At 38.8% G+C, this 13311-nt stretch overlaps 1 protein-coding gene across 10 annotated transcripts in view; it reads left to right on the plus strand.

Moving 5' to 3' along the window:
- CDC42BPA (CDC42 binding protein kinase alpha) overlaps positions 1–13311 on the plus strand; it is a 183360-nt gene that overhangs the window by 150278 nt on the left and 19771 nt on the right. For all 10 annotated transcript variants that reach the window (XM_054514444.1, XM_054514443.1, XM_036380993.2 and 7 more), the window contains 10 exons: positions 430–535; positions 1272–1408; positions 2052–2191; positions 3073–3154; positions 4303–4519; positions 5285–5347; positions 6925–7518; positions 10008–10105; positions 11498–11582; positions 13065–13188. In XM_054514444.1, the coding sequence (XP_054370419.1) occupies positions 430–535; positions 1272–1408; positions 2052–2191; positions 3073–3154; positions 4303–4519; positions 5285–5347; positions 6925–7518; positions 10008–10105; positions 11498–11582; positions 13065–13188 (1646 nt within the window). The remainder of the gene's footprint in view (positions 1–429; positions 536–1271; positions 1409–2051; positions 2192–3072; positions 3155–4302; positions 4520–5284; positions 5348–6924; positions 7519–10007; positions 10106–11497; positions 11583–13064; positions 13189–13311) is intronic.

A 13311-nucleotide genomic window follows, 5' to 3' on the forward strand; every position in this document is an offset into this window, starting at 1 on the left:
ATTTTGAAAGAAGTCTGCTATTTTTCTTTTAACTAAGGCAGTGCTCCTGACAGAGGAGCACTGAACTTGCAGCTTAGAAAATACTGTCATGGGTTGACCTGGTGACAGTCAGGTGCTCTCCAAGCACATGATGATACACCTTCAACTTCTAAAGTGTAACAGAATCACTTGGGCAGCTTTCCTATCTGCAATGGAAGCAAACTCATGTTCTGAGACAGGGTCCAGTTTCCATGGCTTTGTTTACAGAGGATGTTTTAAATTATCAACAGTGGGCACAGTGGTAAGGAAATCTTTTTGGCTCAGATCTCATTTCAGCAAGCACAAACAAGCAGCCTGATGAAATGCACCTGTGCACTCTTGTCTGTGAAAGAAATAACTGTACTTGAGAAGTGTTACAGGTGCTAACATCCTTGTCTGCTCATTTCACAGCCTAAAGCTCACCAGTTTGTAGTGAAATCGTTCAACACACCAACAAAATGCAATCAGTGCACATCCCTGATGGTTGGTCTGATCCGACAGGGCTGTACTTGTGAAGGTAAGCCCTTGGGAGAGCACAGCAAGTGTGAACTGAAGTTCTTACAGATGCAAATGGCACAGGAAATGTAGTGTGGTGATGCAGGAGTCTTCTGCTTATATTTTCAATAGCAGTATATTCTCATGCTTCAGTCTTTAAGACTAGAAGCCAAACACTTTGAACATACATAAGAGATTGCCCAGTTATCTGGGGACACTCTTATTCCAATTGGTGGTAGGAGAGCTTAGTTCAGTGTACTCAAAATAGCAATAAGGGGCCACAGATGGCCTCCTGAGTGGTCAAACCAGCTTTATGTTGCAGGGCAAAATTTAATAGACATCCATTCTGATTTATTCCAGACAGAAGCAGAATTGGTACTGAATGGCACTTATTCTTGTTTGTATGCACACAGAATTATGCTTATTATTTAAAGGATGTTCCAGTGTTTTGTTTACTAGTAGAGTTGGGCCTAGAGGACATAATAGAGATTATATTAGGGTCTTTCTTATTTGTATGAAAGCAGGTTTATCCATAAAGTATCTGAAAAAGAGAAATTCGGGATTAGAGCAGATAAAAGCATGAACTTTGCTGTGTGCAGACTTATATTCCTGTCTGTAGCAAAGTTCAGTGAGATTATTCAGATGCTGATCAAAAAAGAAAAGGGGATTTCTTCGTAAATCTCATCATCATTAACCCAACTTTTGCATTGCACAAGAAATAACCATCAAATCTTTTTGTTTCTTCTCCTCCTCACAAGTGTGTGGATTCTCCTGCCACGTGACCTGTGCAGACAAGGCTCCTGCAGTATGTCCAATCCCTCCTGAGCAGACTAAGGGACCTTTGGGAATAGATCCACAGAAAGGCATAGGAACAGCTTATGAAGGACATGTCAGAGTAAGTAGGAGGCAGCTGCATTTCGGGCACTAACATTAAATTCATTGTTTTCCAGAGCTGGCATTACTTTGATTATTGGGAGGATAGATTCAATTTCATCTTAGGGTAGCACTTTGGAAACTAAGATTTAAATTTTCACAAAGCAACTCTTAGCATTGTCAGCAGTGATCCTCTCTCCATCTCTGTTGGTCAATGTGCTGTGGGTTGGTCTTGAGCAGTTCAATCTCTGCAGATCAGATCATCTTCCAGGCTTTCTGAGTTTTTTGAGTCTTTCTGCTAGAACTGTCTGTGTTTACTGGTGTGGATATTTGCACAGAAATATTAAAAGATTTACTCAGCATAGTTTTGGCCATAATTCTGTGGCCAACTAGAGACGAGTTTTTGTCTTCATGTTTGTTAATACAGCTCTGAATGAATTTGTGAAATGAGAAGAAAGAATCTGTGATGCTATTAATTTATTAAGTAATATATTGTCTGTCTGTGTTTGTTGGTCTTACTGCTCCTGGGCTCTCGCAAATGTTGCTTAACATCATCATTGAATTAAAACTTTGCAGCCCAGATGAGCAAACTGATTTTTGTGCTGTTTGATTTTTTGATAGCATCTAAACTTACAGGGAGTTGATCCGAATTTATCTTTCTAAAGGTCCCAAAGCCAGCTGGAGTAAAGAAAGGTTGGCAGAGAGCACTGGCAGTGATCTGTGATTTTAAACTCTTCCTGTATGATGTAGCAGAAGGAAAAGCATCTCAGCCCAGCGTGGTAGTGAGTCAGGTCATAGACATGAGGTAAGCTGTTTGCTGCTGGTGGTGGGAGCTTGGCAGAGGCACTGGGAGGTTTTGTTCTGCTTTTCCTTTTTGTCAAATCAGTAAGCAAGCTCCAGAGCTTTTATGAAACCCTTTAATCCATGTTGAAAGGCACTAATTTTCTGGGATAAAAAAAAAAGAAAAGAGCAGTTAGCAGTTACTTGGAGTTAGCCTGAACGACACTTATTTGTTCCTATATGGATGTTAAAACTTCCATTACTACATCATGTGCAAAGAGCATCTGTTCAGCTGCCAGAAGATCTGGAATGAATAAAGAATTAAAAATAACACCATTTTGGAGTTGAATAGAGTTTTCAAAGACATAAAACTTTGTTATAGGGTAAATGTATTACAATTTTTGCTTGAAAAGGGTTGAGTAGTTTGTTCCCACTATCTTCAGTACTACTGAAATACTACCAGCCTCACTAAAGGCTGAGGGTATCTAACATAGCAGCTAAGTAAAGCTCATCTCTGATCTAAGTTAGTTCATCCAGGAAGCCCCAAACTGCTGATGGTTATAGCTTCTAGGTGAGTTTGGATTTTTATGAGAGTTGGAGAGGTGGTTCTTTGTTCCACTTATTTTTTAAATTGGACTTTTTCTTTAAAGGTTTTAATTTATACACATTAGAAACAGTTACAGAATATCTGAATAGATTTATTTCCATCAGCATTTACCGGGAATTAATTATGCAACATTGCATTTGTGAGTTTTATCTTCAGATACAGATGAAAGGATAATTTAAAAATCAGATTTCAGTGCTGACTTGTTTCCTTCACTAAACAAGGCTATTGAAAAAGTAAAATCCAAACATACAGATTTTGCTCATTAACTCTTTTCCAATTATGTTTATGGTCTCCATAAGGGATGAAGAATTCTCAGTGAGTTCTGTCTTGGCCTCAGATGTCATCCATGCAAATCGGAAAGATATCCCCTGTATCTTTAGGGTGAGTATGACATCCTGGGTTTCACAGGGTGATGTGTGCTGTGACAGCTTGCCAGTATTTTATTTCCTTGGCAAGTTCTGCCCCTGTGGAATCCATGGCAGCAGTAGCAATGCACAGGGATCTGTACATATGTAATTTCTGTGGTAAAAATAGCACTGGTACATCTAGACAAGCATTCATCTCCGTGTGGGTTGTATTTTTTCATCTTCACAATAAGACTTATTTTCCTTCATTTCTTCTTAGTCATTTGAAATTCTTCTGTTCATCATGACTTGTACATTTTCATTTCCTCAAGTTGCCCTCTGCTTCTCAATTTAACTGACTGGGTTATTGCTGAAGTCTTTATTTTTTATACTTTTTTTTTTACGTATGCATTGGATATCTGAAAACTCCTATTCATCTGATAGTCAGTATAGAAATTTAGTGCAAAATGCTCATCAAAATTTATGTCTAGTACCTGGTATCAGGATTTTGCCATCACTGGCTTATTTTAATATTCTTATTTTTGTTAGATGTTCTGTTAAAGCTTTGACCTCAGTGAAATTTCCTTGATGTCTTATAAGTTCCACTATCATTTCTTTACTGTGCCTTTGTATTTCAGTCATTGTTTTTCCAGTTTTTAGACTGTTCATCACTCACTGTGCTGAGAGGAGATAAAGCCTACAAAAGGGGCTTTCCATTTTATCATTAATAGCTGTATCAAATGCATGAAAAGGATCACAGAGCATTTTTTCAATGAAAGCCATTCCTATTGCATTAAATTATTACTCTTAAAAATACAGAAAACTTTATAAAACTGCTTTTTTTAAATAAAATTGGTGTGAGAAACAATTGACTACCTTATTTAGAGCAGACATTCATGAATTATAAAATAAATAAAATTTATAAAAATTTAAAAATTTAATAAAATTTAAAAATTTAAAATAAAGCCAACATTTTCTCTGTTCTTTAAAATAATGACATCTGTGGGGTCTTGATTAAGATAAGAGTGTTTTCTATTAACTGAAGAGAAATTTTTATTTCCCTAATTCAGACAACTAATTAAAAGGGCATTTACAGGCATCTAATTCCCTTGTAAAAACAATCATCAAGAAGTTATTTATCACTTATGACTTAAAACTATGTTTTGATTTTTTTTTTTTTTGCAGGTTACAGCCTCCCAGCTCTCTGCATCCAGTAACAAGTGTTCAATCCTGATTCTAGCAGATGGTGAGAATGAAAAAAGCAAGTGGGTGGGCGTGCTGAACGAGTTGCATAGGATCTTGAAGAAGAACAAACTCAAAGACCGCTCAGTCTATGTCCCCAAAGAAGCTTATGACAGCACCTTGCCCCTCATCAAAACAACACAGTCAGCAGCAATCATAGGTATGAAGTTATTAAGAAGAAAGCTCTAAGGAAAATGGGTATGCTAAAAGCATGATTTTTTAGGAAAACAAATGTGTTAGATGGTTATCTACTGAATAGAGAGTAATAGGTAGTGGTTTTATCCCATGTGGGCCTAAGAGAAAAGTGCAAGTTAGTACCCAGTACTTTTGTCAGATCTTTTAAGAATATTCCCTCTATTCACCCATATTCATAATTATACACCAATATTCATAATTATGCATAATTTTGACTGAGAATTGGACACCCTTCTTTTGTTACTCTGTAAACATAATTCCCTAACTGGGCAAAATTAGCACTATAGAGTAGGTGTAAATCACTCACTTCAAAATCTGCTGGTGGGACCACAGAGAAGATGTAAGATCAGAGGTTGAATTTAGTAATTTCAAATAGTACTGCATAAAATATGTTAAACTCTGATTATGTAAATTATTTCAGTATAATAATATAGTTACTTCAAAGCTGGTGCTAGACTTAAGTTCTCTGAAGAGTTTATTAAAACTTAGGTTTCTAGCTGTTACTTTAACTAACAGGAGAAATGGGAAAATACTTCTTTTTGAGAAATTTGAAAGAGTGGGAGTTTGCCAGTTTTTTAAAATACATTAATATATTAGGTTTGGATTTATATACAATTATTTCAATATATTCTAAAATCTGTCTCTGTTAATGAGAATTATAACTATTGTTGATGTGATTCATAAAGTACTTCCAAAGAAAAATAACCTTTTTTTTTCCTTAATCTCATAGACCATGAAAGAATAGCTCTGGGGAATGAAGAAGGGTTGTTTGTTGTGCATGTCACCAAAGATGGTAAGAAACTAGGAACTGGTAATAATTCCCCTAATACTAAATCATCTTTTGCTTGTTCAGTATCTTCTGGTTTCGTTTTTCATTATTTACTACATTATCAGCTGGACAGCTCCATGAGAGACCAAAAGCTGTTCTGTGTGCTCTCTGGTTTGGGTATCCTTTCCAATATCAAGGTTTTGGAATGCAGTTGAAGTTTTTTCCCCCATTTTTCTCCCAACTGTCTCAATACTGATTTCAGACCAAGTTGCTCAGGGCTTTATCCAGTTGTGTGTTGAAAATCCCCAAGGACACAGGTTCCATGATCTCGCTGGACTGCCTGTTGCAAATTACTCTCACTGTGAAATGCTTCCTTTTTATATTCAGCAGAAACCTCCCTCATTTGAATTTCCTGCTGTGCACCTCAGCAAGAATCATGGCTTAATCCTTTGTGTAACCTCCTCCTTGGTACTGAAAGTAAAAACTTCTGTGCAGTACTGCAAGATGTGCTAACAGATTGCCCAAGTTAATTCAACAAATGACATGTTTAATTGTATGTTTCAGCTCTGAGGCTTTTCCTTCATTCAGTAGTTTTTGGCTATAAACTCTTTTGGAAATTAATGCTGAAATAATTCACTTGTTGTTAGTGCATCAGATCTGCTCCTCCCATTTCTGATGAGGAGGAGCCAAAGGTTTATCCAGAATTTGCACATCTGGTGTTATTAAAACACTAGTTTTGATTCTGTAATTTTAATACTGCAGGGAAGCAATAAAGGCGATTTCTTGGGTGTCACTGTTGTGCCAAGGGTGACACAGGAACAGTCAGGAGGCAGGATTGTAGAAAGAGCAAAGAAGGCTTTATTCAAGAGAACCACGGGGTTTTATAGAGTGATATGATAGATTCTGTTTGATTGGCTAACTAACAAAAACACCTTCCTCATACCCTGTCCTTGAGAAGAACAGAAAGGTGAAGTAGAAAAACACCACCTACAGATTGCTTATACTTAACAAGTTATCACATCCTTACAACCCCCTAAAAATTCTCACAAGCTGCTGTGAGAAACTCTTGCCGTTTCTCTCTCTGTGTCCCATGGCATCCACACTTGGATTTCTTTCCTAGTTCATCTTTACAAATACACGTTATAATCAATTCACACTTCACCATTACACAGGGGGGCTGTGGTGGTGTTCGCAGGGGTCCCAGGGTGAGGGAAGAGATGAGAATCTTGACTCCATGTTTCAGAAGGCTGATTTATTATTTGATGATATATATTATATTAAAAGAAAATGATATATTAAGACTATACTAAAAGAAAAGAGAAAGGAGACATCAGAGAGCTAGAAAAGAAAGAAAAGGAATGATAATAAAAGCTTGTGACTGACCAGAGAGTCTGAGACAGCTGGACTGTGATTGGCCATTAATTAAAAACAACCACATGAGACCAATCTGAGATGCACCTGTTGCATTCCACAGCAGCAGATAATTATTGTTTACATTTTGTTCCTGAGGCCTCTCAGCTTCTCAGGAGAAAAGGTCCTAATGAAAGGATTTTTCATAAAACATGTCTGTGACAGGGGGCTTGTTTTGATTTTTCTTTCAGAGATTATCCGTGTTGGTGACAATAAGAAGGTCCATCAGATCGAGCTCATCCCGAGCGAGCAGCTCATCGCCGTAATCTCAGGACGGAACCGCCACGTGCGGCTCTTCCCCATGGCCGCCCTGGATGGAAGGGAGACTGACTTCTATAAGCTGGCAGAGACCAAAGGCTGCCAGGCCATCGTTTCTGGGCACGTGCGCCACGGGGCCCTCACCTGCCTGTGCGTGGCCATGAAGAGGCAGGTGCTCTGTTACGAACTCAATCAGAGCAAGACGCGCCACAAAAAGATCAAGGAGATCCAGGTGCAGGGGAACGTCCAGTGGATGTCCATCTTCAGCGACCGTCTCTGTGTGGGCTACCAGTCAGGTTTCCTCAAGTACCCCCTCCATGGGGAGGGCAGCCCGTACAGCCTGCTCCACCCGGACGACCACACGCTCTCATTTATCTCACAGCAGCCAACTGATGCCATCTGTGCAGTCGAGATCTCAACTAAAGAATACCTGCTGTGTTTTAGCAGCGTCGGGGTTTACGTCGACTGCCAGGGCCGAAGATCCAGGCAGCAAGAGTTGATGTGGCCCGCAACTCCATCTTCTTGCTGTGAGTTGTGCTCTCTGTGCATGTGTGTCTGAAGTGATCTCTGCTTGTATTGATATCCACGGGAGGTGGAGTTCTGGGCTAATTACCTGACAGGTTAATGATGCTCTCAGCCCCTCTCACCGTTTTTAATCTAGTTGGAGGTATCGGACCCCAGGAAATTCCTCTGGCTGCCCTGGAGGACTTGAGACTCTGACAGGGGGCTCAGAGGCCTTGGCACGGAGTCAAAAACACCTGTGCCTTTGATTTTAGCCCTTGGAAAAAACAATTACCAACCTTTATATGAGGATTCACAAGCCATGAAAGTTTAAGTAGAATGATAGTTAGTTTGTTACAAGATAGAAAAGTAGAATTTTGAGTTTTTAGAATGGGGGTTCAGAAGCCAAGATGGAGGGATTTGGGTGTGCCTTGTCCTTCTTTCTTCTTCTTAGGCTCCATCTTCTGGGTGATGTTGGCACTTTTGGATTGGTTTAGAGTAGGAGCACACTGTCTAACATAGGTGATAGGTATTGGGAAATTACTGTAAATAATGTACACGTAGTTTGTAGTATAAAAGATAACACCGCCTCTGAGGCGGTCAGTGTGCCTCAACCCAACCTGCCAGACACCTCGATGAGTCAGAGAAAGAATATTATAGATAACAGCAAATAAACACCCTTGAGGACCAGAACAGAAGAATCCTGACTTCTCCTTCTGCTGCTAGGCTGGGAAAAGAGACTCTGACACATCTCGGGGTCATCATGACCACAGAGACTCCGAGAAGAGGGTTTAATCCTCATTTATGATAGTTCCAACAACTCTGGCACTGACCTGTACTTGCTGGAACACAAAGAGGAATCATGAGTCAGGATTTCTAACTCTAAAACAGCCAAAATTTCAGGTTCAACAGAGGCTAATGGGAGCTTTATGTATTTGCTACCACCAATGCTGGACTGTTGTTATTTAAAGTCTTGGAATGAGATTGTACTTTGGTTCCAGCTTTCTTCATGCTGAGAGTCATTAGGATCTGGTAGTTTGACTTGCTTTTCTCTAATGGTGTTTGTTCCTACTTACTAGTCTGTTTTGTCTTTTCTTTCTTTATTTGTTCGTTCTTTCTTCCTCAGCAGGTTTTGTCAACAACCTTCTTTTTCATCTCCTCTCTCCTTTTTCAAAAAGTCACTAAGTTGCCCTCCTGTTTCTCTCTCCCCTTCCAAAATACAATGCATAGGAGGCAGTATAAAAATATATTTCATAACCTTAAGGAAAAATACTGTAACTTTTCAAGATTTTCATTTCCACCAAGGTCTGTTAAACATTTATTGCACCTTATTTCAAAGCTGGGTCTTTATCTCTGTGACAGTTTTAAGGGAAAAAAAACCAAACCTGAATGTTTATCTTTTTAAAGTCTTTCTGAATGCAGATAAAGATTAGCCAAATTTGCACTCAGAGTAGTGAAGAAGCCCAATTCTATGTTGATTTTTAGAATAGTCTGCCTTCTTACCTCACTGTGGCAGCAGCCAGTCACACTTTAAAGGGGAGGAGTATTTCACCTTGTTTGAATGAAGGCCTTTCTGAGTATGGAGGGAGCAACATTTATAGGGTGTTTGCCAATTCTGGATTTCAAGCAATTTTACACAATTGATTATTTACAGTGGACTCAGACAATGAATTAATCAAAACAGAAGGTTATGTGATAGATTGAAAAATGTGTATTTTTCACACATAGTTCATCTACACTTGCCATTGTTATTTGTGACAGCTTTTTGATTGCCCTAAATGAAGTGATTTGATGATGATGATTTCCAACTCAGAATGGAGGTGTATTTTATAGCAAGAGCTGTTACATTTAAACACAGCTTGGATGCAGTTGTTAGTCTTGGCAGACTGTGGCAGTCTTGTTGCCGACATGGAAATACTGAATTCTCCTTTAGAAGTGGTCCCAGTGAAACAAATTTCATCCTGGGGAAATGTGCCAGATAAGTAGCAGAAGATTTCTCTTACAATCCAGAAAATGAGAAGAGAGAATTAAAGTTAAGGAAACATGACTTTTATGACTGTGTCATGGTGCTTAGTTCCAAGTGATGCTCATTTAGAGCATAGTCCAAAGATTCAGAGCTCAGTTCATTCAACTGGCAGTTATTAAATAGAGTATTTTCCTACCACATCATTTACAATATGTGAGCTCTTATTAAAAATGGGGCTTTTAGGAGGAAAAAAACCTTTGAAATACATCAGGATTTGGCAGAGTAAACCATAATGTTTTACAGTTCAGAAAGTAGGTTTTCAGCAAAGTTAAAAGTCATGGAGGTTGTAAGTTTTTGGGTGGTGCTGGTTTGCCTTCAGAATAAATTTCTTGGTCATTGTTGAGTTAAAGCATATTTTTCAAAGCTTGTTGTTGGATTGTGGAGCACTGGTTTTATTTTCTTAAATAAATATGGTTAAACCATAAGAAATTGTCTATTCTGGGCCGTGTCCAAAAGCAGTTGACACAATGCCTCATCATTCCCTCCCAGGTTACAATGCACCATACCTCTCTGTGTACAGTGAAAATGCAATTGATGTCTTCGACGTGAACTCCATGGAGTGGATTCAGACTATTCCTCTCAAAAAGGTAACTTCCCATTTCAGTGTGGGCCAAGGAGTATGTCCAGACTCAGTACTGCTTTAGAAGCCATCATTAAAACTGCTTGTGGGAACATAATTGAATTAAAAGAGCTACTGCGAAGAAATGAATGCATTTTTGCTGGAAATAGAAGATAGAAGATGTGTTTTTCATGTGGTTGCTCTGTTTTAGATGAATGGTCAATCTGGAGCATATGGCTATGTTAGATTTCCTGATATTGTTGTAATAATGAGAGGAATTAATTGGCATTAATTACATATGGCTTCATTGGGACTGATTGTGATTATTACCAAAGGATGGTGGATGTCAAGATAATTACACAGGCATTCAAAAATCTATCTCCTACTGCTCCTGAACATATGGTAGACAGACAGGGTTAGAACATTTTGTTTCAGGAAGTAGAAACACCAACAACAGGATGATGACAGTTTGGCTCTCTTATCAAAAGGATGATGTTTCTGAAAACTTGACACTTTCTTGGTATTTAGAAGGTGTTTGCTCAGCTGTATTTGGAAAGAAAAGAGAAAAGTCAATTTTTTTCCTTGTGGTTTAGACTGACTTCAGCTTTGTATCAGGGTCAGCACAATTCCTTTACTGGCATTCCAATGAGACAGAGCTGCAGGACATTGCCCCTGTGGTCTTGTGTTGGTCATTCAGTTTCTGAGTATCAATTTCTCCGTGCCAGATGCAAACCAGGATATTCTTGCAGTGAGGATACATAATGCAAAGATCAAAGTGCTCAGCTATTAACCATCTTGAAGAGAGACCAATCTGGACTTTTATGGGGAAGTTCTTTCTGGTGTCTAAACTTTGAGTTATTAAGCAGTTGGAGCATTTTTTTTCCCTACACAGTAGAATGTGATTTAATACTTTGATTAATATTTGGCTCAAGACTTCCCTTTTAATGGAAGCTACTTTCAGCAAACAAAATTACTACACTTAGGAGTCTCAAAAATAGCCATTTATTATGAAGTGTCTGTTTCTACACAATATACAGAGTGCGGAATGCCTCTTTCACTTTTATGTTGGAAATCACAAATACCAGTCGGTTTTAGCAGTCTGTGTGTGCTCTTATCACACTGCAGAGCATTATTGTGACATGGTGCTAACACAAAGTAAAAGCTCAGCTTATTGCTTTGTACATCTAATAGAAAAATTGAGTTGATATATGAAGTAGACTTGTAACACAACTGTCCATTTAAATGCTGGGAGGAATGGTGTTAAGCCTGTGTCTTGAAGTGGAATTTTAAGCAACCCCCTCTGTACTCATTCTCAAAAAAAGAAAGAGTTTAAAATTCTTTTGAACTCTTCTTTGTGGCTTTAATGACTTGGAATTGTTACTCTTGAGAGTGTTACAAGGACTTTTTTTCCTTGTTTCAGGTACGACCCTTGAATACAGAAGGATCACTAAACCTTTTAGGCCTGGAGACAGTCAGATTAATATATTTCAAAAACAAAATGGCAGGTAAGTAAGGAGAAGCCAATTTTCATCTTTCACATTTTTGTTTAGAAAGAGCATTTGTCTGCATCTGTGCATTTCATAAAGGAATCTCTTAAATGTCTGTGTGCTTGTTAACTTGGGAAGAAGCCAAAGCTTATGGATTCCACAGTGATTGCAATGATGCCTCTTCTCTGAACTTCTTTTGCCTTTTGAATATTCAATAAAGACTTGAATGAAGACTGGAACTAGAAACTAGAATGACTGGGTGCTCTCTCCAAATGTGGGATCACCTGCCAGAACACTGCCTAAAAAAGCCTGCACAATTAAAAACTTCAGTAGTCATTTTGGCAGCCCCAGATTAAAATCAATACTATATTTAACCTTTAATACTATATTTAACAAATGTTTCCCAAGTGTTTTAAAGTAATACAATGTATTTGTAACTTATTATTAGGGCCAGCTATGACTGTGTGCCACAATTTTAGCTTCAAAAATCTATTTTTGTTATGAGTCTTTCTGACTTTTTTTTTCTTTTTTACTTTTTAGAGCCCCTTTCATAAGCATGCTCCTGATGAATTTCCTAAAACTTTTGTTTAACCTCTTAGGTGTTGAAACATGGTCTGTTTCAACAACCAAAAGCTATAAATTTTTGTTAACAACTTTCTGAAAACAGTGGAAATAAACACTCTAGGAAAATGTACTGCTGCTGGCACTGTCTCAGTGCTTATTTCAATTGCCAGCAAATTAGTACGAAAGGAATGGCAGTGGTGGAGAGGAGAAATATGCTGGAAGTATGTCTAGAGAATTTTCAAGTCTAATAAAGACTGAACATTAGAGTTGATCTTTAGGAAAGAAGAGATTTGAGTTCCATACAAAACTGTTTTGTCAGTGAGCAGTGAGCTTATTAAGTGTCACTTTAGTCTCCATAAATAGAAAACAGGACAGAACAGTTGCAACGTTCATTCAAAGTCACACAGCTGTTGTGTGATAATCACTGTTTTCCTTTTCATGTCTTTAATAAAGATCCCTTGGTCAGATGTACACACATGGAAAAAATCTTCCCTTTTCCCACAGTTGCATCAAAATACATTGATGTCCAAACATTTCAAAAGCAGTGTTCTCTTTGGAGCAGGGAATGAATGAAAGAGAATCTTGCATTCAGTTTCCAGACAGTCGGCAGAACAAGACTGTTCTAGTGATTTTCAGTGGGAATTTTGAGACAAAACTCGGATTTCCTTCCTACCCACCAAAATGTTTATTTCAAAGAACCCATCAGTGGTGTTTTGAGGACAGAGGTGGTGGCAGCTCCTGTGTGAAGGGTTAAGTCTGTTGCTACATAACAGAGAAGTAGATAGTGGCCAAGGAGACCCATAAACCAAAGAATGTTTATTCAGGTCTGGTGGGAAAGGGGTGGTGTCCAGCACTATCAGAGCAGAGGTGGAGTGTTGAAACTCAAATTCCATTAGTAGCTAAGGAACTGCATCCCCATTTTTGTGCTGGTTTCAGAGGGGGATGAGCTGGTGGTGCCTGAGACGTCAGACAACAGCCGGAAGCAGATGGTGCGGAACATCAACAACAAGCGGCGCTACTCCTTCCGCGTGCCCGAGGAGGAGAGGATGCAGCAGAGGAGGTCTGTATTCCACCTGTACTTGTCCTCTGTCCATGCCTGTAGGCCCTGATGGACACTGACTGATGCCAGGGTCGTGCTTCATTCTTTGTGTGGCTTTCTGGAATGGCCATTCAGGTGTTCCTG

This window comes from Molothrus ater, chromosome 3, assembly GCF_012460135.2.
Source record: "Molothrus ater isolate BHLD 08-10-18 breed brown headed cowbird chromosome 3, BPBGC_Mater_1.1, whole genome shotgun sequence".
In the NCBI taxonomy this organism is placed as follows: Eukaryota; Metazoa; Chordata; class Aves; order Passeriformes; family Icteridae; genus Molothrus; species Molothrus ater.